Source organism: Podarcis pityusensis, assembly GCF_964106645.2.
Source record: "Podarcis pityusensis genome assembly, chromosome: 3".
NCBI classification, from domain to species: domain Eukaryota; kingdom Metazoa; phylum Chordata; class Lepidosauria; order Squamata; family Lacertidae; genus Podarcis; species Podarcis pityusensis.
In genome coordinates, this window is record NC_138026.1 from 8,414,014 (window position 1) to 8,441,081 (window position 27,068).

The window sequence follows — 27,068 nt, forward strand, 5'->3', positions numbered from 1 at the left end:
AATGCAGGAATCTCAGCTAAAGCATCTGTGGTGGATAACCATCCAATCTCTGCTTAAAAACCACCAGCTTCCAAGGGAATCTATTCCACTATTGAACAGCTCTTACCATCTAACCCAGTGTTCTATTTCCAGTAGTGGCTGGCCAGAAGACTGGATGTTTCCAAAGAGAACATAGCGGTGATTCATTCTTGGTCACATGCCTCTACATGGAGATTACATTTAGCTATCTTCTATGAATGTGCTATGAATAGCAATATACATGCTATTAACGCATTTCCAGATTGGCATCTTCTAACGTTTTTCCTTGGAGAATGGGCATTTGGAACCTGACAGTTTGTCTTCTGGTTGATTTATAAAGCCATGTGGAGAAGTTAACAAGTACTAGGCATGCTATTAGTATTGCAATAAAAGACAGGATAAGTACATGGTCAGAGTTTAATTTTCACTGAAAGGAGAATACCAAGCAACTTGAATTAGGCTGCCCTATGGGCCAGGTAAGTTAGCTGATACTGTACCGTGCGGTGCCAAATTGAATACAGGGGGTTTCACATGTTTTTAATAACATGATCAGCTATTACTTTGACTCCAGTAAGCGCTTCAGAGCAAGTTGGTTTAATTAAACTCTGAGGAAGCAAAAATCCATATGTTCCTCTGTCCCGAAGCTCAAAAGTGAAAGAATACTTTATACCAAGGTCATAAGCCCAGTCGTCTGAACCTCCTGGAGCTAAATCTGTGGAAAGAAGTCAGAAATACTTATTATTCATGTCCTGTTCACAAAGATACTAAAATCTTTACGTTCTTACTGTAGCATTTTAGGTACTTACAGATTGTTTGTGCACCAGGGCCTGCAACATAGCGGTTTCTATGTTTACTTTTAATGGTATTGGCTACGTTGCTTGCCAGAAGTTGCTAAAAAAGGAAGGAAAAACGTTAATTAGCCTAAGAAAAAAATGTTAATTGCACTAATTTATGTAGATTTATGTTTAAGCTACAGACATAGTTAAGACACTTAAACAAGCAGATATACAGCGATGTGGCTAAGCCAAGGATTCTAAAGCATTCACACAGTTGTAACACAAGAAAAAATATCTGACCCTTCTTTAGTGCACAGTTTGAAAATAAAGTAAAATAGGAGAAGCAAACTTAGGAAAAAAATGCTCTAGGAAAACTTGCATAGAAATCTCAGTTCTATGTTATGTCATAATCATGCTGTTCTATTCTTGTCCCATTTATTGGCCATTATATATGCAGTAATATTCATTCTTTACTCTTTAAAATATGTGCTACAGAATTGGTGCACTCTGTTCTTGTGAGCATCTATACACCCATCATCTCAATCAGTGCTTGCTTATATTGCGAAGGAAATAATGTTTTAGAACACAAAACCTTAAAGCCTAACAAGCAATTTATGTACACTTTCTTTTAGCTAAAAGGAAAAGAAACCTGACTAAATCAAAAGCCAGTACTGTTCAATGCTGCCAGGTTTGAAGAAAACAAAACAACATTAAATGTATTTGTTGTAAAAAAACCCAACACTTCCAGAATCCAGAATGAAGTCTCCTTAATTATACAGAGAAACACTCTTAGGTATGACATATACAAAAGCAATCTATATTTGCTTTATGTCAGTAAAGCCATGTTAGCTAAGCAAGCAGATTTTAGCGATAGTGCTCTCTGCAAATCCTTGGAAGAACCTTTATATTACCATAAGGGCAGAGGCCAGCTGTAGTTAATTCTGCAAGATGTTTTTATAAGCAAGTTCAAGTTCCGTGCATTTGTAACCTGGTGATCCAATCCGCTTATCTTTCCAGAAAGCTTTTTATTTCCTCCTTTGGATTCTGAAGTGATCCACAACAAAATAAATACTGACAAAAGCATTCAATCCAAATATTTGCTACTGGGTCCCCCTAATTCCTTTTCATCCCATGGGTTGAGAAACTTCATGGTGGAAAGGCAAACCAGCTCTCAGACTTCATTTGCTATAATTCTAGTTTTGCTAATCCGTGCAATTAAATGTTCCTGACCACTTCAATACTGAATATAAGGTATAATATTTTATGCATGTTTCCATAAATTAATTCTACTTGAATGTGGGGAAGTAGTAATTCTAGACAGGGTAGCCAATGGTTGTCGGTCAGATGTTGGACCTAGATCACCTAGATCAGGGTTTCCGAAACTTAGGTCTCCTGCTGTTTTTGGACTACAACTCCCATCATCCCTAGGTAGAAGGACCAGTGGTCAGGGATGATGGGAATTGTAGTCCTAAAACAGCTGGAGACCCCAGTTTGGGAAACACTGGCCTAGATTATCTCTCCTAGCCATACTCCATTCATTGCACAGTGTGGCTTAAAGCAGGGATCAGCAAACTTTTTCAGCAGGGGGCCGGTCCACTATCCCTCAGACCTTGTGGGGGGCCGGACTATTTTGGGGGGGGGAGGAGGAATGAACAAATTCCTATGCCCCACAAATAACCCAGAGATGCATTTTAAATAAAAGGACACATTCTACTCATGTAAAAAAACGCTGATTCCCGGACTGTCCATGGGCCAGATTTAGAAACCAGTTGGGCCGGATCCAGGCCCTGGGCCTTAATTTGCCTACCCCTGGCTTAAAGCTTCAATATGCCTACCTACCTATTTACACCCGTAGGAATAGTCTGGCGTTCTAGTCTTCCAAGAATTGAGCTTTTTCCAAAATACTGTTTTACGTTGAATATTTTGTGCTTCACAAATGTGGTTCTGAGTCTTAAGGATCTCAAATAATGCACAGCACAGAATGGTCAGAGTCTCTCAGATCCCTTAGTAAGAGTCGACAACCGGAATATAAAGCAGCTTTATCTATTCAGACACTGTGGCTCAATTCAGATGTAATGACAAACCATGACTTGTCCTTAGAATGAGTAACGTCACGTGCTGCCTCCACATGCAAGGGAAAGGACGCCAGAAGTTCCTGCCAGCTAATTTGCTATTTTGTCTGAAAACAGGAAAGTGGTTGGTTTTTAATCTAGGATCCCCAAACAATGGTTAATTCTGGTTTGTACGCAAACTATGGTTTGATGAAATGGGAAGCTAGATGGGAAGGAGGAGGGAGCACATGAAGATGCTCTCTGCTGCACCTTCTCGTGATGTCAAATCCTTGTTTGGCGTTACATTTGAACCGAGCCTGTGAGTAGAAACTGCCAGCGTTTAGCAATTTATGAAGGAAATCTCTCTCTTGGGGGGTGGGGAATCCCAAGTTCAAAAACAGGACCATGACAGGTCTCTAAACAGGTAAAGGGACCCCTGACCATTAGGTCCAGTCGTGGCCGACTCTGGGGTTGCGGTGCTCACCTCACTTTATTGGCTGAGGGAGCCGGCGTACAGCTTCCGGGTCATGTGGCCAGCATGACTAAGCCGCTTCTGGCGAACCAGAGCAGCGCACGGAAACGCCGTTTACCTTCCCGCCAGAGTGGTACCTATTTATCTACTTGCACTTTTTGTGCTTTCGAACTGCTAGGTTGGCAGGAGCAGGGACTGAGCAACGGGAGCTCACCCCGTCACAGAGATTCGAACCGCCGACCTTCTGATCGGCAAGTCCTAGGCTCAGTGGTTTAACCCACAGCGCCACCCGCGTCCCTGACAGGTCTCTAGGGCTACATAAAACGTGAATAGTAGGCTACTTACCATCTCATCATGATCTTTAGTTTTATTTCTTGTATAAGAATATGGAAACAGAACCATCTGGGAGTAAGAGTGCATTGTTATATATGCCTTAATATGATTCTTATGCTTCCTGAGAAAATTAGCCACAGCTTTTACTTCCGGTTCAGACTCAGGATAAGGTCCACAGTATGTCTCATCACAGGCATCATCAGATGCACCTATGCCTTTAAAAAAACAAAAGGAGCTGATTTAAAACGATTTCCTTTAAAATGTATGAATCCAATGAGTAACCAAATAAGGGGTATTTTTATTTATACTATAAAATCAAAAACTTAATTAAATATTGAAACATTACTGGATTCATACATTGCTACTGCAGTATTATTCAATTATTTGTTCAGTAATGGGATATATGACCATAATATGTGAAAGGTCCAATCCTATATGTGACTTCTTTTTCAGGAAGACTGGAATGCAGAGATTGCAAGCTGCCAATAGTCTATAAAAACCCTCTTGATATTTCTACCTGTATAGTACTGGTGGCTGTTTCATACATAACATTTTATATATTCCTGTAGTATAAATAGATGGGAAATCTTGCTTAGCCGATTTATGGGAATGCAAGTTTTAAGCAGAAAGGCAACTACTAATCCAGAATCTCATAGACCTGGGAGAACTCACAGCACCCAGTATATTTAATAACAATTTGAACATTGTGGGTAAAGGTGAAGATCTGCTGAGCAGCTTATCCAAATGTAGGCAAACACGTGAGGGCACAAGAATCTCCTGGATCAGGGCATCAGCAAATCATCCTGTTCTCATAGAAGCTCACAAGCAGAATCTGAATGCAACATCCATCTCCCCTTTGATGGTTTCTTGCAACTGGTATTCAGAAGCACATTGGCTCCAACAGTGGAGGTGGAACCTAATCATCACGGTTTGTAGCCAGTGACAACCCTATCCGCCATGAATTTGTATACTGTATTTTTCGCTCTATAAGACACACCAGACCATAAGACGCACCTAGTTTTTGGAGGAGGAAAACAAGAAGAAAAATATTCTGAATCTCAGAAGCCAGAACAGCAAGAGGGATTGCTGCGCAGTGAAAGCAGCGATTCCTCTTGCTGTTCTGGCTTCCGGGATAGCTGCGCAGCCTGCATTTGCTCCATAAGATGCACACACATTTCCCCTTACTTTTTAGGAGGGTAAAAGTGAGTCTTAAAGAGCAAAAAATACGGTAATCCTCTTTCAAAGTCATTCAAGCTGATGGCCATCGCTGCCTGCAGTGGGAGCAAGTTCTGTAGTTTATGTACTGCATCAAGAAGTTCTCTCTTTTGACTGTCCCAAATCCTCCAACCAAACCTAGTTCTAATGGTACGAGAGAGGGAGAAAAAACTTTTCTTGATCCACTTCCCCCATAATTGGAAAGACATACTTTCCTAATCGACTTGAGGTTTGGCCATCAAGGCCGTGAGAACTTCAGTTAACACCCTGGGAGATAAGGATAGGTGGAAAGAGAGCTCCAAACTTGTACAGATATGGGCCTCATACATCTGCCAAATACACCGAGGCAAGGAAATCTTCCTCATTCACGACCTCCAGAGTAATCCTTAACATTTCCTTTTTGATTTCTTCTTCTCACAAAGCTATTTAGATACTTCCAGCTCAGAAAGGTTCTCTAGTAGTATGCTTTTTAGGACAATAAAGGAGAAATGTATAGATGCCAGACTGGAACTATGATGGAATCCAGATTACTAATGGCTTGTCTGATTAAACTTGCACATCCACAAAACTTTATTTCACCTGTATAACCTGGTGAGATCTGTGCCCATTAGAGTACACAACTTCGCAACTCTTGAAAGGGCAATCTTTAGAGAAGTGAAGTTACAGGGAAGCAGGCAGAGGGTCTTCTCGGTAGACCTGCCTGCCCTGTGGAATGCCCTCCCATCAGATGTCAAACAGATAAACAACGACACATCTGAAGGCAGCTCTGTACAGGGAAGTTTTTTAATATTTGAAGTTTTATTGTGTTTTCAATATTTTGTTAGGAGCCGCCCAGAGTGGCTGGGGCAACCCAGTCGGAGGGTTGACATATAAATAATATATATATTATTATGGAGCTAGACCATCAATATAGAATTCACATGTCATATGGCGGTTAAACATAGCAATGTTTTCCCAATCTGGTTTTATACTCAGCCCCAGCTGAAGATTCAGTGAAATACGAGACACATCTACTCAGAGGTTTGTCACACTGAGTTCAGCGGGATTTACTCCCAGGTAGGTGGAGAGGATTGTTGGTTTAAGGACAAAATACATATTCAGAAAAGGTGTCTTTAAAAAAAACACACAAATTCATCTTACCACACCAGCCCGCATCAAAATTTCTGTTCAAGTCTGTACCAGTGCATCTGTTGTCGCCATGCAAGGAACGGCTTTTTCTCCACATTCGATTCTGTATACAAATGTACCCCATTAAAAAAGGATTCAAAAGTATTTTAAGGCTTCTTCTTGAAGAAACCAGAGGCCTTTCTTCTGGGCATTGTCGGCCAATTGGTGCCAAAGAAGGACAGAACTTTTTTTATGTATGCTACAACAGCAGCAAGAATACTTATTGCAAAGTATTGGAAGACACAAGATCTACCCACTTTGGAAGAATGGCAGATGAAGGTGATGGACTATATGGAATTGGCAGAAATGACAGGCAGAATCCGAGACCAGGGAGAAGAGTCGGTGGAAGAAGATTGGAAGAAATTTAAAGACTATTTACAGAAATATTGTAAAATTAATGAATGATAGAATGATGTTGGATAGTAATTAAGCGGTTTCTAGCTGTAATGCTTTAAGAGAATATGAAAAAAGGGTTATAAATGGGTTAAAATCTAATGGTAAGGATTTGCTGAACCAATAAATTGAAGTGGAATATAAAATAGGGAGGTACGAGGAGGTCCGGGAAATAAGCTTAAGGAAAATAAGTAATTGAAAACATGTGTGTTTTTAACTGTTTTTATTTTGTATTTTTCTTTTTTCTTTTTCATTTTTGTTGTAATATTTCAAAAAGCCTTAATAAATATCTTACAAAAAAACAAAAGTATTTTAAGGCTGATACCATCAGTCTTTAATGTATGTTATTAAACCAATCACAGCATCTGGAAAGGGGATCAGGTCTGACTCTCTTTCTCTTGATCCACTTTAATAACTCCCTAGAAGGTAAAATGCCCTCATAAATCCCGTGCAGATGTGAGATGAATAAATGGATTATTATGATGGATAATATCCACCCTTCTTGCTCAAATCTTGCTTGTGGACGCAGACGGGAGTGACCTTTGGACACTATAACCAAGGCTACAATCTTGTTTCCAATCTGAGTATGCTTCTTAGAAAGAGCTCTGTGTCGATAACTATTTTTCCAACTAGGAAAGGTCATCAACTTGATAAGCAAAGGGAGATAAGTGGGAAAATAAGCCAACGTCTTAATGACAAGAAAAGGAAACGTCTTGTTAAGAAGAAGAATGCTATTGAATTTTGCAGGGAGACACTGAGGAGATTCTCACTTTGTGTGGTAACAATTAAACTTGTTTCCTCCTTTCCCCTTGGCATGGAAGGAAATCTGGATAGAAAAAGTTTGTCCTCCAATGGAGGGATGAATGCCTATCCAACTAAAAGATCTCCAGCTGTCCTGTGCACATGCTGTTCTCTACACAGGGCTACAAGACGAAGAACTTAAAATTATTCAGTGTGGCTGATCTTGGAGAATGCCAAAGATGAAAACAGATGGGAATCCTTCTAGATGAGACAGACATTATTATTTTATAACCAGGAGGGGGGGAAAGAGGTTGCCAACCAAGTGCACCTTTCCTGTCCAAAATACTTTGGCCTTCAGAACACGTCAGTCAATATTCCTATAGAAATTATACGCAGAAGATTAAATCAGTGGGTTGTAGCCAATGTTAGTCATACTCTGAATAGATTCATTGAGATTAACAAACATGACTAATTCAGGTCCATTAAGTTCAATGGGTCTGCTCTGCTGGATACAACTCAATGCTTGAGGAAAAGGAACAAGAAACAGGGTGGGTGGGTAACATCACTCATGCCCAACATTTCAGATGGCTATGAATGGTTCCCATCTTAAAAAGCAGAGACATCACCTTGCCAACAAAAGTCCATATAGTTAAAGCGATGGTTTTCCCAGTAGTGATGTATGGAAGTGAGAGCTGGACCATAAAGAAGGCTGATCGCCAAAGAATTGATGCTTTTCAATTCTGGTGCTGGAGGAGACTCTTGAGAGTCCCATGGACTGCAAGAAGATCAAACCTATCCATTCTTAAGGAAATCAGCCCTGAGTGCTCACTGGAAGGACAGATCCTGAAGCTAATGCTCCAGTACTTTAGCCACCTCATAAGAAGAGAAAACTCCCTGGAAAAGACCCTGATGTTGAGAAAGATGGAGGGCACAAGAAGAAGGGGACGACAGAGGACGAGATGGTTGGACAGTGTTCTCGAAGCTACCAGCATGAGTTTGGCCAAACTGCGGGAGGCCGTGGAAGACAGGAGTGTCTGGCGTGCTCTGGTCCATGGGGTCACGAAGAGTCAGACACGACTAAACAACAACATGAATGGTTCCGTGAAGTCAGAACACCCTCAACGCTATGGGTTGTCACCATCAGATTTAAAGCTCGGTAGTTTAGAAAAAAGAAAGAAAAGCCAATCTAATCTTAATTATGTATACATGATATTATATGAAACCAGGGTACATTTTATATTCTATATTTTTTAAATAAAAGGTTAGTTTACCCAACAATGCGGAAGAAAGCATTCTTAAGAGCATGCATTTCATTTTGCGTTAAGATTGTGAACTTATCCTGCTCCCCACTGGATCTTTTCAGGTGGAAGGACTAGGAAGAGCTAGCCATTTCATGGTCTTCTTGAGCTTTGCGATGCTCCAAACCAAACCCCACAATTCTTCTATAAAACGTGTACTTACAGTAGTCCATGTGTACTCATAACCGTCCACATTCATTACTGGCATGACATAGAAATCAACGTGCCGCAGAAGTCTTGCCATGGCCTGATCTCGCTGTAGAAACTGAGTGGCCTACAGAGAACGAAAGAATGAGATTTGATGGGAAGTGTCGAAATATGACAAAACCTCCACCCACTCAAGCTCTCTAAGTCAGGGGGCAGCAAACTTTTTCAGCAGGGGGCCGGTCCACTGTCCCTCAGACCTTGTGGGGGGCCGGACTATATTTTTTTTTTGGGGGGGGAAATAAAGGAAATTCCCCCCCCCTTTATTTCACCCCAAAAAAACTAGGTGCGTCCTATGGGCCGGAGCGCCCTATGGGACGAAAAATACGGTATATAAGCTTTTCTTCTGAAGCGCCTTGGGGCAGGCCTTCTCAACTGGCACGTTGAGTTGAGTGAGCTCTGTCCTACTGCAATAGCTATATAATAAACACTGGGTCCCTTAATCCAGATGCTGGACTTGAAAATAGTTTCCTTGGTTCTGTGGTTTATTCAAAGGGTGGTTGTTCCTCACCTGGGTAACAAACAAGGTGGTGTAGAGGCGAATTCTTACCACCTCACAATGAGGCTATATTATAGGAGCATTGTGGGAAATTAAAATGGTGGGTAGAGCAAGCTACACAATACTTCCCAGAGCACAATTGCTGCTACCAGATAAGCCCACCAAGGGGGGCACTTGCAGACCCTATAAGTGCCCCTATTTTCCAGGGACAGTCCTGGATTTACATAAGCCATTCCGGGTTTACAAAAGCTGTCCCGATTTTAAATTTGATCCTGGAACATCCTGCTTTTCCTTAGGATGCCCCTGTTTTCATAGCAGAAATGTTGGAGGGTGTGGAGTTATGTAGCCCCTGAGCCAAGGAGATGTGTAACTATACAACCTTTAGAAAACATCTGGGCACTTCCGGGTTAGCGCGATCGGCTAATGGCGGATTCCCTCCGAGCTCCGGAGGGAATCGGCTTGACAGGGGCTGGGTCTTGCCGTGCCGGCGACACGGGGACCCTCAAAAACCACGGGCATAGGAGCTCGTGGACATGGTGACTCGGCGGGCACCGTTAGCGCCCTCCCGACGCGTGAAGGAGCCTTTTTAAAGGCTACGGAACGGGTGCCGGGGAGTGGCGTGGTGCTGTGAGTCTTCTGCTTCCCCTGCCGAGCGAAGCCGCATGCCATTTGTCGGAGAGCGCTGACTTCTTCCTACTAAAATTTGGACTCAAAATCAAGAACAACAACCTGTGAGTAATTTGGAAATTGGATTACAAATAATTTGATTTTGGATTCGGTACGAGTGAGGGAGGTGAAAAAAAGGGAAGTCCGCCTCCCCCTTATTGTAAACAGTTTGAAGCAAGGATCTGTCAGCTAAGGTTGTGAGAAGAATTGTGGTGATTGGATTAAAGATATAAATTCCACAGATTTGGACTAAGTTAAAGTTCCGGAGGACAAGAGTTTAATTGTTTGGATTAGGTACCACCTTTCTCAAGCCCGGGAGTAACCCGTGAAAAGAGCCTGCGAGGATTTAGAGAACTTTTGACAGCTGTCAAACTAGCTGTCAAAGACAGGAAAAACAAAGCTTAAATTTTAACCGGTGATATTGCTACAAAATATTGAAAGTAAAGAAAGACTGTTACAAACAAATCTGACTTTTGGATCGGAAGGGAAAAGAATACTAAGTAACCAGAATCCCTCTAGAGGGGATTCTAGGATATTACAAGAATGGAGCTAGGTCGGGAAATACGAGCCGATTTGCAAGAGCTTACCTTTCTCATGGGAAAGCTGCAAGAGAAGATCGAGCAAGGCCATGTTTTGTCTACAAGTCCTACAGAACCGAAGTTAACAGAAAATATATTTACTGAGCTGGAAAGGGACTTGATGCTCAAAACACAGGCAGCTAGACAAGAAAAGAAATCAAAGATTAAGACATCAGCTGAACAGGAGGAACAGAAAGAAGGGATGGTTGAAAAGTTACAGAAGATGAAAGAGAGCCGGAGACCTGCTAAGAAGAATTCGAACGTGACTAAGATGAAAACTGGACTATTTGGGACATATAGACTTAAGAAACAGAGTTGGAGCTCCACCTTTAAACAAGTAAGCCTGGCTGGAAGAAATATGGTCAGCATTGAGAAGGTATCTCTTCGATTTGGGGTGTCCAATATGAAAGATCTTCGAAGAAGCCGGTTGAAAGGGACTGAGAGAGATTCGAGAGCCTCGGACGTAAGGTCACCAGGCTAAAAAGATGGACTAATTGGACTTTGATTTGGGATTGAAACCGGGAAGAGAAGAGTGGGGTTTAGGAGTCCAAAGGGGGTTTGATTTTTACTTTGTAGTGTAAATTTATATGTTTTGTATTATTATAAGAATGGGGAATCTGTGGATGGGAACCAGGGACAATCTTAGGAAAGGTATCTTTTTACTTGTTGCTATATTTCTTTTTTCTTTTTTTATATATGATTAAGGTACATATCTTAAAAACTGTTAAACAAATTAAATTGATGGATAATAATGAATTAAGGTCTAAACTTATTATAAAGAATCATATTAATAAATGATGGTTAAGTAAACTAACAAATTATGATTAGGACATTAAGGATAAAAACTTGTTTGAACAAACAATTGAAGTTGGAATACAATAAGAGGAGGCGTGGGGAAGTCTTGAAAAGAAGTAATTGAAAATGAGATCTAAAAGGTGGAATTTTTTATGTTGTTTCTTTTTGTGTGTGTTTTCTTCTGTGTTTCTGTTTTGTTTCTTGTAACCTTTTGAAAATTTAATAAAGATTATTAAAAAAAAAAAAAAAAAAGAAAACATCTGAAGACAGTCCTGGAAGTATTTTTTTAATGTTTAATGTTTTTATATCTGTTGGAAGCAGCTCAGAGTGGCTGGGGCAACCCTGCCAGATGGACAGGGTATAAAGGATTTATTATTATTATTATTATTATTATTATTATTATTATTAGGGATGTCCCTATTTTTAAGGGACGCGGGTGGGGCTGTGGGTTAAACCACAGAGCCTAGGACTTGCCGATTAGAAGGTCGGCGGTTTGAATCTCCACGACGGAGTGAGCTCCCGTTGCTCGGTCCCTGCTCCTGCCAACCTAGCAGTTCAAAAGCACGTCAAAGTGCAAGTAGATAAATAGGTACCACTCTGTCGGGAAGGTAAACGGCATTTCCGTGCGCTGCTCTGGTTTGCCAGAAGCGGCTTAGTCATGCTGGCCACATGACCCAGAAGCTATACGCCGGCTCCCTCTGCCAATAAAGCAAGATGAGCGCCACAACCCCAGAGTCGGTCACGACTGGACCTAATGGTGAGGGTCCCTTTTACCTTATTTTTATCAGAGAAATGTTAGAAGGCATGCACTTGACTGAGAGACCGTAGGAGAGGCAGAAAGTCCCTAACAAAGGCTTTGGGCTTGACCACTTAATCCTCATCAATAACTTAATCAAGTGTTTTAAGTAAGTGGAATTTCATTTGTCAGCATCCTTCCTATTCTACCCTTGTCCCTCCCCTCCCCTCCATTTATTTTATACTGTAAGCTCTTTGGAAGCAGGGCCAGGGAAGTTCTGAGGCAGGGGCGGGGGGTGGTGGACTGCCCCAGGTGCCATTCCAAAGGGGGGAGGGACAAAATACCGACCCCCGATCGGCGGCACCTCCTGGGGCGCGCGGCGTGTCACGCTCCCGGAACCCGTGCCACGCCTCCTGGGACGAGCGCCGCTCCGGGTACAGGGTCAGGTTGCTCCTCCTCTGAGCAGGGCCTCTTTGTATTTTACCTATGACAGTCTGTATGGGACCATATACACGAATGGGTGTTCCATGTACGTCTAAATAAAGTCTGTTTGGGGGAAATATGACATGTACTTACGTGTCCTATGAACCAGAGACAAAAGGCAGGAGCAACCCATTCTCTGGCATGGATGCCACAATCAATCCAAATGGCATTCTTTGGAGTTCTGTCTCTGTTAGAAAGCTAGTAAGAGAATAGAAACAGAAAGTTCGGTTGTATAGGGTTTTCTAGATGGTACCAAGTTTCCTGGTCATATCCTTTTCCTGAAGAATTTTCTAAATATAAAAATAAAATAAAATAAATTGTCCAGTAGCACCTTAGAGACCAACTACGTTTGTTCTGGGTATAAGCTTTCGTGTGCTTGCACACTTCTTCCGATATCTGAAGTATCTGAAGAAGTGTGCATGCACACGAAAGCTTATACCAAGAACAAATTTAGTTGGTCTCTAAGGAGCTACTGGACAATTTATTTAATTTTTTATATATATTTCGACTGCGTCAGACCAACACGGCTACCTACCTGAATCTAGAATTTTCTAAAGAAATCCCTGGGAAATGTCATCCATAAAAATCACACCACCTGCTGGTTATCATTTCACAACAACTAGCATAGTTTGGAATCTCCACGCTATAAAAATAAAGTAAAACGATGCATAACAACAGTGTGAAAAATCTGCATTGTCCACCGATTTTACAGTCAAAATACCGTATTTTTTGCTCTATAAGACTCACTTTTTCCCTCCTAAAAAGTAAGGGGGAATGTGTGTGCGTCTTATGGAGCGAATGCAGGCTGCGCAGCTATCACAGAAGCCAGAACAGCAAGAGGGATTGCTGCTTTCACTGCACAGTGATCCCTCTTGCTGTTCTGGCTTCTGAGATTCAGAATATTTTTTTTCTTGTTTTCCTCCTCCAAAAACGAGGTGCGTCTTGTGGTCTGGTGCGTCTTATAGAGTGAAAAATATGGTACTTGTGTGTGAGACACCTGTAGCACAATTCTATGAATCCCCACTATTGAGTTCAATGAGACTTATTTCCCAGTCAGCGTTCTCTTATGATTGCAGCCTAGATCACTGTTCAGTTATAGTTAAAGAACATCTGCCACCCCGTATCATAAGCATATTAAATCCCTCTATTTGAACTAATTGAACGTTATTTCAAACGACTGGGATAGCTCCGTCAGTAGAGCATGAGACTCCTAATCTCAAGGTTGCGGGTTCGAGTCCCACGTTGGGCAAAAGATTCCTGCGTGACGGGGGTTGGATTAGATGACCCTTGTGATCCCTCTACAGTTCTAGGATTCAAAGCACATTTGTCAAGGTGAAAAGTGTTCTATATCCCCCCCGCCTCAAGTCTCTGTTTATAAAATGTTACTATAATACAATCCTCTCAACCTTTTCTCAAAGTGCTTTCCTATACTGTACAGACTTTTCCTACCTCAGTGGAGAAAGTAGTTCTGTCTGAATATTTGATATTACTACCACAGTGGTACCTTGGGTTACAGATGCTTCAGGTTACAAACTCCGCTAACCCAGAAATATTACCTTGGGTTAAGAACTTTGCTTCAGGATGAGAACAGAAATTGTGCGGCAGCAGTAGGCCCCATTAGTTAAAGTGGTACCTCAGGTTAAGAACAGTTTCAGGTTAAGAACAGACCTCCAGAACGAATTAAGTTCTTAACCCGAGGTACCACTGTACTACAAAATGATACTCACCCTTCACCGTCAGGTCCCAGGGCAAATTCCATCAATTTAAAATTCAGCATTGAAGACGGACAGGACAAATTACACTCACCGGAATACGGCGAATCCTGAAAACACATTTCTCAGGTGCTACCCTGGTCCCTGAATCTTGTTCTTGTTACCTCCTCCTTCCTTCACCCAACTCAATTTACAAAAGACAGTCAGACTGGGAATTCAACCTTACTACACTGATGATGGGACACGGGTGGCACTGTGGGTTAAACCACAGAGCCTAGGACTTGCCGATCAGAAGGTTGGCGGTTCGAATCCCCGCGACGGGGTGAGCTCCCGTTGCTCGGTCCCTGCTCCTGCCAACCTAGCAGTTCAAAAGCATGAAGTGCAAGTAGATAAATAGGTACCGCTCTGGCGGGAAGGTAAACGGCGTTTCCATGCACTGCTCTGGTTCACCAGAAGCGGCTTAGTCATGCTGGCCACATGATCCGGAAGCTGTACGCCGGCTCCCTCGGCCAGTAAAGCGAGATGAGCACGCAACCCCAGAGTCGGCCACGACTGGACCTAATGGACCCTTTACCCTTTACCTTTACACTGATGATGGAACAGGATGGGGGCAATAAGGCTAGTGTAGGCCAGGACACATGGCACAAACAGCTCTGTCTAGTCCCTGCTCTTCAGTATCTGCCGCCCAAGGCAGCTGCCTCACTCCGCCTCATGGTAGATAAATTCCACAAGCCTGACTCCAGAGATTCTTCTAACTCTCTCAGGGTTCAAAAGGGAATCCACGCAAGGCCTCTGGTACAGGTGGGGAGCTCTTGACAAAGCGTACCTTCAAAATATAGAGCGGTCGTTTCTCATAAGAATCCCCAATGTGTATTTTTTGGAGGATATCCGAATGTCGTGCAGCTATTTCTGACATCCAGGAGTATATCTAAAATGGAATAAGTAGAATTTTTTTAAAAAATCAACATCGATGCCTATTTTAAATATGAAAGTAAAGCATACCCCATTTGCTTTCTCATACCTAGAACTGGCCATTTCTTGAGACCAGGCTAGGTGCAATATTTTAAGGTTTAAGTTTCTGTTAAGTGTCTGAGCCCACCAGCCTGTTTGAGATAGGACAGAATAATAACAAGCAACAATAAGAATGCCTTTGCTGTGTGAGAAAAATTAACAATGAGTTCGAAGAGTCAGTGTGGCATAATGGTTAGAGCGTTGGACTAGGACTTGGGAGAGCAGGGTTCGAATCTCCACTCAGCCATGAAGTTCACAGGGTGACCCAGTCTCCATTTCTTAAGATAACCTCTAGGTTAGGTGAGGACGAAATGGGGAGAAGGAGAACCACCTTGATCCTTGGGAGATAAAGATGGTATATAAATGCAAACAAATAAATGCATTGAATTATATAAATGATGTAGACCATTTTGTCGAAATATGGTACCTTTCAATAAAATACTTCCAGATAACCCTGAAGAATGGCAACCATGAAAATTACAGACTGGACTTTGGAAAACTTAAATAAACTGGTCCATCCTAGAAGTGTGTGGTTGAGGAGAGAGGATAAGTTGGAATTCCCTGTTTAGGGAAGCTTTTAATGTCTGAAGGACTATTGTATTTTAATATTTTGTTGGAAGCCGCCCAGAGTGGCTGGGGAAACCCAGCCAGATGGGCGGGGTATAAATAATTTTTTTATTATTATTGTTAAGTTGTGGGTGAACATATCAGACGACACAGCGATTCTGCAAACAGCTCTTGTTTATTCACAGGCCAGAACAGAACTGAACTGAAGGGTTCAGCCAGCCTGCTTATATAGAGCTCCAGAACAACGTAATTGTAACAACTTTCTGTAACTATCCAATCACTGAACGTCACTTTCGATCCCTTATTTGCATATGTGGACCTGAACTATCAACAGTATCCCCCTGCTGGCCCAGGGTGAGAACTTCAGTACATAACAATTATTATTATTATTATTACTTTTTCCTTTTTCTGAAATGTTTGTTATATGTATATCAGAAATCAACAGAACTATATTTATAATAAAGAAGAGAAACAACGAGAATGCCTTACTTCTTTTAGAGAGTGATATTGTTCATAATACGATAAAGAGCTCCGTGGGGAGACGGTGTCGTTGACAGTTTGTGTCTCAACCATTTTTTGAACGTCTTCCAGCAAAACTCTGAACAAGAAAGAGAGAGCGTACCGTTTAACAAAATGGTTAGATTCTCTTTTGTTTCGTGCATGAATAGCAGGAAATAAGAGTCTCCCACCCCATCATTCTGCCCGGACACTGAGGTCCAGCGCTGAGGGCCTTCTGGCGGTTCCCTCACTGCGAGAAGCCAAGTTACAGGAAACCAGGCAGAGGGCCTTCTTGGTAGTGGCGCCCGCCCTCTGGAACACCCTCCCACCAGATGTCAAAGAGAAGAACAACTACCTGACATTCAGAAGACATCTGAAGGCAGCCCTGTTCAGGGAAGTTTTCAATATGTGACATTTTAGTGTATTTTTCATCTTTGTTGGAAGCCGCCCAGAGTGGCTGGGGAAACCCAGCCAGATGGGCGGGGTACAAATAATAAATTATTATTATTATTATTATTATTACTTGTACGGAACGGTTGATTGGTTAAGCGCTGCTTTCACATCGCCGACATCGGACACATTGACGTAGAAATGCACCTCTTTGCTCTTCATAATGTTCCTGGGGGAATCTGGCTGCCACAGCACAATCTATTCACGTTTACAAAAACATTTAAACAAAATTGAAATAAATGATGGATTAATTAAAAGGAATCACAATGGCAAATGGTAACAGGTAGAAAAACTCTTGTGTTTCTGAAAGTGTTTCCCCAGACTGTCTAAGAACAAGACAGTGGTACCTTGGTTCTCAAACTTAATCTGTTCCAAAAGTCCGTTCCAAAACCAAAGCGTTCCAAAACTGAGGCATGCTTTCCCATAGAAAGTAATGCAAAATGGATTAATCCGTTCCAGACTTTTAAAAACAACCCCTAAAACAGCAATTTAACATTAATTTTACTATCTAGCGAGACCACTGATCCATAAAATGAAAGCAATAAACAATGTACTGCAGTGATCCAATCTATCAGTAGCTGAACTGGGTTCCACACAGTCACAAAAACAAAACAAAAAAGAGCCGCAAAAACTAAACCGCGAAATAAATAGCAAAAATAGACAAAACAAATAAATGAACCGCGAAATAAATAGCAAAAATAGCAAAAACTCAAAAATGAGTTGATAACACTCAAAATGGAAGTGTGGCACTCAAACCGGAAGCGTAACACCCGAAACGGCGCATGTTCGGCTTCCGAAAAAGGTTCGCAAACCGGGACACTTACTTCCGGGTTTGCAGTGTTTGCGTTCCAAGCTGTCTGAGTACCAAGGCGTTTGAGAATTGAGGTACCGCTGTACTCTAATGAGGAGTTCTACTGGATTGGTGGCCTATCAAGTCCAGCATCCTGTTCTCACAAGGGCCAACTGGATGCCTGCGTGAAGCCTGAAAGTAGGTTCTCCTGCGCACAAAACCACTCTCCCCACTTGTGATTCAGAGCAACTGGAATTCAGAGTCATTGCATAGGCAGTTGCCCCCTGCCATGCTCTCCAGAGCTGAGCTGAGCCGAGGGAAATGTTTGCAGCAAATGTCAGCTGCACATTTTGCGGATTGGCTGATGCCTGTTGTTGACATCATGAATTTCACCACCTCCCAGTAGCCCTGGGTGCAATTTGTTTAACTCCCCCCTTTACAGATTGAAGGAGAAATATATGAAGATGATGTATAGATGGTATTTGACACCAGTGCAGTTAGGGAAAATGTACAAAACTAGTTCAAATATATGTTGGAAGTGTAAAGAAAAGGAGGGGACATTTTATCATATGTGGTGGGATTGCAATGCAATCATTTTTTTTTTAATTAAACAATGAATTGAAGAAAATGTTCCATCTAACATTTGTAAAAAAATGTGAAGCATTTTTGTTAGGGATTGTGGGAAAAGACCTGCCAAAAAAGCTGAAAAATATCTTCATGTATGCAACAACGGCTGCAAGAGTTTTAATAGCACAAGGTTGGAAGAACGAAGAAATCCCAACTAAAGAATCATGGCAAGAGAAATTGACGGATTAAGCAGAACTGGCAAAATTGACACATAAGCTACGGGACAAGGACAACTGTGACTTCAAAGATGAATGGGAACCTTTACAAAGTATTTGATGATGCAACAAAGTGAATTGGACTCCTTGGCAGGTTTTGAATAAACACTCACAAACTCTTTACTGACAATAATCAGTTAGACAATTTAAGGATTTATACAATTTTGTAACATGCAGAGAACAGTATTCACAGAGAAACCAAAGACTGGAACTGAGGGGAGTCGGGTGGGGGGGTCCTTTATGGGAGGGTGGGGGAAGGGAGGAAAATGGGGAAAAATTAAGGATGTGATATTATTGGATAATATGTTTTGTTTAAATCTTTAATAAAAATTTATTTAAAAAAAACAAAACTCCCCCCAAAACCCCTCAAAAACAGCTGGCTGATGTTGAGATATATATAATGGCAACAAATACTGTTTAATTGAATGAGGTAAAAAGGTCAGATAAAAGACCCGTGGATGGTTAAGTCCAGTCAAAGGCGACTATGGGGTTGCAGCACTCATCTTGCTTCAGGCCAAGGGAGCCGACGTTTGTCCACAGACAGTTTTCCGGGTTATGTGGCCAGCATGACTAAACCGATTCTGGTGCAACGGAACACCGTGACGCAAGCCAGAGTGCATGGAAACACTGTTTACCTTCCTGTCGCAGCGGTACCTACTGTATTTTTCCATGTATAAGACAATGCTTTTTGCTAAAAAAAAGTTAGGCAAAAATTGGGTGTCTTATACACAGATAGTGAATGTAGAGGAGGGGGGACGTGCAATTAATGGCAGAAGCAAGCAGGAGATTGGCAGCGGCGATTGGGCGGGTGATTGGCGGCTGCGGCAAGGCCTGCTGGTGACTGGCTGTGGCTTCGGCAATTGGGGAGGCAATTGGCGGCTGCAGCAAGTGGGCAGACAATTGGTGGCTGCGGTGAGGTGTGCAATCGGCAGTGGCTGTGGCAAGCGACTGGCAGTGACAGGCAGGCGGGTGAGCGATTGGCAGAAGTGACCTCCCCCATCCCCCCAAAAGCTAAACAATTTTTTAACTCTGAGTTTAAAAAAATAGGGGTCGTCTTATACACGGGAGCGTCTTATACACGGGAAAATACGGTATTTATTGACTCGCGCTGGCGTGCTTTCAAACTGCTAGGTTGGCAGGAGCTGGGAGCTCATCCCGTCGCAGGGATTTGAACCGCCGACCTTCTGACTGGCACATCAATAGTAAATATACGGACAGCCCTGAAGCATGTAGGGAAGATTGTGTCAGCATGATGATTGTGTCAGCATGTGAATACCATGCCTCTATCACGACAATTACATGGAATGTAGAATGCAGGCTCTCCGTGAAGCAATATTGTGCAACTCCTGGTTTAAGATGTCCTTTGTATTCAGGCCCAGTGGTGAAAATAATTGCGTTCTTTGAAATAAAAATTGAAACAGGATGAATCACACACTCCCTTACCACTTTGATCTGTGGAAGTCTCTTTTGCAAGAGCAGAACAGGAATGTTGGATAACACCACCCACTAATTGCAATGGCTTCCCCCCAGAAGCAGTTACCTTAAAAGTAGTGGTCAAATTCTGAAGGAACTCAACATGTCTGTCCGAATGTGGAAGAGCCCACAAAACATGATCACTGGAAGAGAGAGAGGGGGAAAGGGGATTACAGTCATACCTCTTGTTACGTCCGCTTCATATTACGTCCTTTCAGGATACGTCCCGTGGCGACCGGGAAGTACTGGAAAGGGTTATTTCCGGGTTTTGCCGCTCGTGCAAATGCGCAAAATGACGGCACAGGCATGCGCAGAAGCGGCAAATCGCGACCCGCACAGACGCGGGTTGTGACCTGCTCATGTTGTGAACGGGCTCCGGAACAGATCCCGTTCGCAACCAGAGGTACCACTGTATTGGTAGTAGAGAAGCACTGAAGACATGCAAAGGAACCACCAGACCCCTAATATGAGTAGAACTAAAAAAAAAGTGTGCCAGCGATGCTTTTATGAGTTCTTAAAACCACCCAGCGCGTTTTCAAGAAGCCTCACAATCCACAGACACTGGTGATGGCTGTCAGGCGGGTGGGCCCAAGCATCGACGCTAGCCAGGTAGGGGCAAGAAGGGCACAACAAAAGCTGGGTTCTTAAAACATGCCTGTTTGATATGCTATCTTTTTAGCGACTATGGGGTTGCGGCGCTCATCTCGCTTTCAGGCTGAGGGAGGCGGCGTTTGTCTACAGACAGCTTTCCGGGTCATGTGGCCAGCAGGACTAAACCACTTCTGGCACAATGGGACACCGTGACGGAAACCAGAGTGCATGGAAACGCCGTTTACCTTCCCGTCACAGCAGTACCTATTGATCTACTTGCACTGGTGTTTTAACACCCTAAACCAGGCATAGGCAAACTCGGCCTTCCAGATGTTTCGGGACTACAATTCCCATTATCCCTCGCTAACAGGACCAGTGTTCAGCAATCATGGGAGTTGTAGTCCCAAAACATCTGGAGGGCCGAATATGCCTATGCCTGCCCTAAACACATAAGATCTTTAAAGCTGGGGGTGGGATGATATTGTTATTGATTGTTACGTATTTTTGTGGTTTTATATTGTAAACTGCCCTGTGATCTTGGGATGAAGGGTAGTGTTAAGTTGTAGGTGAACATATCAGACGACACAACGATTCTTCAAACAGCTCTAGTTTATTCACAGGCCAGAACAGAACTGAACTGAAGGGTTCAGTCAGCCTGCTTATATAGAGCAAAACTACAAAGCAACTGTAACCACTTTCTGTAACTATCCAATCACTGAATGTCACTTTCAATCCCTTATTTGCATATGTGGACCTGAGTGAAAACTATCTACAGTATTCCCCTGCTGGCCCAGGGCGAGAACTTCAGTACATAACAGGTAGTATAGAAACTTAATAAATAATAATAATAATTAGTACAGACCCTCCAAGTGTCCCTATTTTCCAGGGACAGTCCTGGATTTACAGAAGCCATTCTGGTTTCTGATTTGATCCCGGAACATCCTGCTTTTCCTTAGGATGTCCCTATTTTCATAGCAGAAATGTTGGAGAGTATGGAGTTATGCAATCCCTGAGCCTAGGAGATAAGTAACTAAACTACCTTCAGAAGACATCTGAAGCCAGCCCTGTATAGTTTTATTATGTTTTTATATAAGCTGGAAGCCTGAGAGGCTGGGACAATCCACTCAGATGGGGCAGGGTATAAATAATAAAATTATTGTTATTATTATGGAATAGGATGTCCCTATTATCATTGGAGAAATGTTGGAGGGTATGTTAGCATGGCGATTTTAATTGGAATATCAACTGAAGCTAAAAGGCCAGCCTGCTTCTACACAGCCAAGGTGCACTGACTTTGATGGGATTTAACAAACTTGTGCTCTGCTTTTGAGGTGATGGAAAAGTTCTGCTTGTGGCATTCGGATGTGCGAATGAGCTATTCACAGGTCCAGCTGCTGTTTGATACTGCAGTCCTGAAGTGAGTCACTTACACCTGTGAGCTAGACCATTCTAAAAGTGCTTGGAGGAGGTTTAATTTTAATTTTAAATCCCTTGTACTCTCTGTCCCTCATTTAGTACACAGTGAGTAACTCTGCCAACCTTGCTCTTGGGCAATCACTGCAAAACACAGCCCGACACACGAATAGCAGGCCCAAAGCCCAAAACTAAAAATGATTATTAGAAACCAGGGTGGATAAAAAAACAATGATTATAAATAAATAAATATATCAGATTGTTATTCTTTTTATTTAAATTGGATTTTTTTAAAAATAAAATGCTTTTGGAGCAAAAATCTTTCTAAAAACAGTTTTCTATTTAAGTTACATTTTAGTCCGTCAGGAAATAAGGATTTGTTTTAAGTTTTTCATGTATGCTAAAGTCAGTTTGTTTGTTTTATTGTTTAACCACATCAGTTAACGAACATGGATACACATGATATAATGTTATTGTCTTAGTTAAATAAACTGTTTAAATTGTTAATAAGGAAATGATTATTTTTCTTCTTCCAATAAAGTACAGCAGAAAAGTTGTCCAAATATAAACAGTTAACTTACTAAACCTCACAATAATTCCATAATTATCGGTCTATGTATTTCTAATACTATAACCAAATCAGTAATTTTTGATATAACTGTAAAAACTACTCTGAAAATGTATTATTCCAAAAATGAAACCTTCATCTGGTTTTAAATATTAAGATTATACCAGCAAGTATGAGTCTTCCTGAATTTTTTTAAAAAAATAATCTTTATTAGTTTCAATTAAAAAAAGAAAAGCCTATATATATAGCAATATTCAATACAAAAGCTGAAATGAAGGGGGGAAAGGGAAAAAAGAAGAAAAGAAAAGAAAAAGCAAATACATAATATTATACAATTCTTCTGTACAAATATAGTAACATATTGTCATTTATGTTCATACAAATACAATTTTGTAAAAAGAAAGAAAAAGAAAAAAAAAGATTTCTAAGAATAAACTTTAAAAAGACTTCCAAATATTCTCGTTTACTCTGTCTATTCTTTCCTTTATAATGCAATTTTTTAATGTAAAAAGAAGAAGATTTAAATAAAGTCTTACTGACTAGTGCTTTAAATCGTGATTTAAATCAAATCAACTCTGCTACAAACCAGGACCAATTGGACTAAGGACATGTCCATACTTTGGGTAAATGCGGATTGTGCCTTTTTCAATTCCACAGCATGTCCATGTGGAGATTTGCTCCGCTTTGAAAATCTGAATAAGAAAGCTACATCAACTACATACAGCATAAGGTAAGTAAAGGTAAGGTAAAGGACCCCTGGATGGTTAAGTCCAGTCAAAGGCAACTCTGGGGTTGCGGCGTTCATCTTGCTTTCAGGCCGAGGGAGCCAACGTTTGTCCACAGACAGCTTTCCGGGTCATGTGGCCAGCAGGACTAAACTGCTTCTGGTGCAACAGAACACCGTGACGGAAACCAGAGTGCACGGAAACGCCGTCTACCTTCCCGCCGCAGTGGTACCTATTTATCTACTTGTACTGGTGTGCTTTCGAACTGCTAGGTTGGCAGGAGCTGGGACAGAGCAACGGGAGCTCACCCCTTCGTGGGGATTCGAACAGCTGACCTTCCGATCGGCAAGCCCAAGAGGCTCAGCGGTTTAGACCACAGATTTAGGGAGGCAAAAGTGTGGAACAGCAGTACAGTGGTACCTCGGGTTAAGAACTTAATTCATTCCGGAGGTCCGTTCTTAACTTGAAATTGTTCTTAACCTGAGACACCACTTTAGCTAATGGGGCTTCCCGCTGCCGCCGCCCGATTTCTGTTCTCATCCTGAAGCAAAGTTCTTAACCCGAGATACTATTTTTGGGTTAGCAGAGTCTGTAACCTGAAGCGTCTGTAACCCGAAGCATCTGTAACCTGAGGTACCACTGTAGTTGGAGGAAGAGGCCACATGGAGAAGAGGAAATTAAAGGAGGCATAAGCGGTTCACAACCACATTAAACTGAAGTATGGACAGAGCCAGATTAAACTGTATCCCACTAGTAGAAGCCTGAACAAGGACTCCCGCTGGCTCAATGGGGCCTCCCCCTCCCTCTTGCCCCCCACTGCCCCCCACATACTCAGGGGGTGAGGTGGGAGACCCCCCCCCAGAACAGCACATGGGGGGGAGGGGAAATGCTTGCTCAGACTGAGGGATTGCAATAGCGCTACACTGGAGTCCTCCTCCCAGATTGACTTACCTGGGAGTAACTCACATCGAAGTGGGATTGACTTCCAAGTAAACATGCCCAGCGTTGCACTGTAAACCTATGAGACTGTGATTTTAGTGTCTGTGCATTATATGATCGTTCTCGTGCTGTACGATCTTGGGGAAGAGGCATACTTGTCTTGTGGGAGAATTTTGTCTGCTTTTATGGGGAGAATATATCCTATGCCCTTTTAAAATGTGTACTTTTGGAGGGGAGGCTATTGGGTGGTTGTTTTTATTTTGATTATGTGTTTCGATTTTATTCTGTGAACCGCCCTAAGACCCCTCAGGTATTGGGCTATATATATTCAATAATAATAATATACCGTATATATTCAATAATGATGATGATGTTCAGTTTTCCTCAAAGTCTAGTGAAATGCAATGTTTGAGTTTATCAAAGTCCATGAAGTTTTCTGAAGTCCACGGAGTGTCAAAACATTATCCTAAACTTGTACATTGGAAAGAGCTGAAGATTTGTATGGTTTAATCTTTCCTGGCATTTTTTTTATGTTTCTCTTTTTATGTTTCTCTCTTTTATGTTTCGGCTCTCAAATAAATATATCTGTCTTTGCTTCTGAAAAGCATAACAAGACTTAGACAAAATGAGCCCTAACCCAAATGACTCATTGCTCTCACAGAAATGGGTTCTGTTTACACATGGGAGTCATTATTTTAAGATTTTGGTAAAATGAAAATAACGGTTCCTTATTTTGGGACACAATCCCATGCCCAATTACTTGGAAGTAAGTTCCATTGATCTCAATGGGACTTGCTTTGAGTATAGGTCTTGGGTTTAGCTATTAGTCTCAGTGTGCCACATTACAGTATACAAGTCCATTTGTAATTTGACCGTGCCAAATACTTCATGTAATGAGTAACAGCTAAGAATCCAAAAGAGACGTTTTGCTACATTCTACACTGGTCTATATATCTCGGTTAAAAAGTAATAAGCATATTTGGATATCTGTCTCATGTTAGGTTCAACCATTGGACAATATGCTTCTATTCTATGTGGAGTTTTCCCATCTCTCTCATTAGAAAACAAATACTTACCTTTGAAGAGCAGCAACATTCTTCTTTTGGCCAAAGGTGGATATTATACAAATTAAAAGGAAAAACTTCAGAGCCGCCATTTGCAAAGAAACGGAGCGAGACAGTGGAGGTTCAGGACATGCGTTGTTGATTTTCTAAAGTCTCTGTTGAAAGAATGGTTAAAATTTAATGTTATCGCTCTTAGTAATCTTCACTGCTCCCATCCCCTGTGTGACTGAGTCAGAGTGGATTCCTTTACAATGACAATTTTCTAAATGTAAAGTGATCGTCTGTGTGAGGGTCTAAGCAGTTGCCAAGGGGATTCCCAGTTCTCATTTAACTCCCCAACCAGTTGAGGTGTTATGCTTTGTTGATTTGGCCTGGAATCAAACATTTATTTTAAATGTTTACACGCAATCTTTCAGGCCTCCATGGTGGATGACAATAAGTAAAAATTAATATATAGGAATGTATACGGTTATATCCAATCACAGTTTACTCAAGACATGTTGGAGGGTATGATTACTTAAAATATACCCAGTTAGCCCTAAGGATCTAAGCCCTGTCCATTCATTTCAATGGGTCTACTCTGAGCATGACTAATGTTGGATACAACACACACACCCTCCAACATTTCTCCAGTGAAAATAGGGGTGTCCTATTTAATAATGATGATAATTTTACTATTTATACCCTGACTATCTGACTGAGTTGCTCCAGCCACTCTGGGTGGGTCCCAACATGTGTAAAAATATAACAACACATTCAGCATTTAAAAACCTTCCCTATAACAGGGTTGCTTTCAGATGTCTCTGAAAGGTTTTATAGTTACTTATCTCCTTGGCTCGGGGGTTGCATAACTCCATACCCTCTTAGTAGGGTTTTTTGTGATGGAAAAACAATTAACAATGATATCGTCTCGTAAAGCGTTTTACAAAATGTACAGCACATCATAGTACAGACCAGGACTCATATATTCTGTTAAGTTGTGGGTGAACATATCAGACGACACAGTGATTCTTCAAACAGCTCTTGTTTATTCACAGGCCAGAACAAAACTGAACTGAAGGGTTCAGCCAGCCTGCTTATATAGAGCTCCACTAGAACGCAATAGTAACCATTTTCTGTAACTATCCAATCACTGAACGTCACTTTCAGTCCCTTATTTGCATATGTGGACCTGAGCGAAAACTATCTACAGTATCCCCCTGCTGGCCCAGGGTGAGAACTTCCGTACATAACACCCCTCCCCACTGAGATAAGGCATTAGTTACAATCGTAATGGTTTCCTTATATACAGCACTACACGTAATGGTTCAATTAGGCACAAAAGCATATCGGTTACATTTCACCTACTTCCATTAGACCGACAGTATTACATGTCCAACAACATAGTCCTTTAAATAAGTTGGGCGCTTGGAAACTCTGCCAGACTGCCGGGGACCGGTACCCAGGTCCGGGGGGCCGCCCGATTCTTGCTGAGGCTGTGGTGCGATCCTACATGGCGTTGAAACCAAGTCCCCTGGATCCGCCGCTGTGGGTGGAACCTCCACGAGTGGAGTTGGCGGAATGTCAGGCATGGCAGTGGTCTGAGTCTGTGGGAAGTCCGGCAGACCCTCTGAAGCGGCTTGGTTCGTCTCCATGCCTGCAGTTTGCGAGAGAAGTGTAGGTGGAGCCTCGCCATCTGTAAGTGTCTGTTCCGGAGCCACGAGCGCAGTTGGAGGCACTGTGGTAGTGTCCAAGTCCCCAACCCTGTGCCTAAGCTGGTCTATGTGCCGGCGCCACAAACGTCCGTTTTCGAGTGCCACCTGGTACGAGCGAGGTCCAGTGACTCCCACTGCTGTGGCTGGCACATAACATATTAGCCCTGCTTTAAGAAGGAGGCAGCAGGGCTCAAGCATCCTATCAGAGGCCTGGCACCTCCTTCCCAAATTTGGGGAGAGAGCTGCAATGCCCACATCCCGTCATCTGCCCCCCACAATTGCCCTCACATGGTGGCACCTCTGGCC

General features: G+C 42.1%; 1 protein-coding gene across 1 annotated transcript; it reads right to left on the reverse strand.

Moving 5' to 3' along the window:
* Positions 1 to 421: 421 nt before the first annotated feature.
* Positions 422 to 25,220, reverse strand: CPB2 (carboxypeptidase B2). The gene is made up of 11 exons (XM_080999237.1): positions 25,081 to 25,220; positions 19,836 to 19,911; positions 16,737 to 16,861; positions 16,205 to 16,313; positions 14,964 to 15,065; positions 12,519 to 12,623; positions 8,628 to 8,738; positions 6,006 to 6,096; positions 3,663 to 3,865; positions 825 to 909; positions 422 to 730 (listed from the first exon to the last, which is right to left on the reverse strand). The coding sequence occupies exons 1-11, from the start codon at positions 25,158 to 25,160 to the stop codon at positions 546 to 548; spliced, it is 1,272 nt and encodes a 423-aa protein (XP_080855363.1). The 5' UTR covers positions 25,161 to 25,220; the 3' UTR covers positions 422 to 545.
* Positions 25,221 to 27,068: the final 1,848 nt, after the last annotated feature.

What these genes read in the sequence shown, in the direction of transcription:
- CPB2 (XM_080999237.1), bottom strand. Translation starts at nt 25,160, where the DNA reads ATGGCGGCTCTGAAGTTTTTCCTTTTAATTTGTATAATATCCACCTTT. An exon ending in AATGTTGCTGCTCTTCAAAG is followed by an intron (nt 19,912 to 25,080) that starts GTAAGTATTTGT and finishes TCTCTCTTCCAG; the next exon opens with TGATCATGTTTTGTGGGCTC. An exon ending in ATGAGTACACATGGACTACT is followed by an intron (nt 6,097 to 8,627) that starts GTAAGTACACGT and finishes ATTTGTATACAG; the next exon opens with AATCGAATGTGGAGAAAAAG.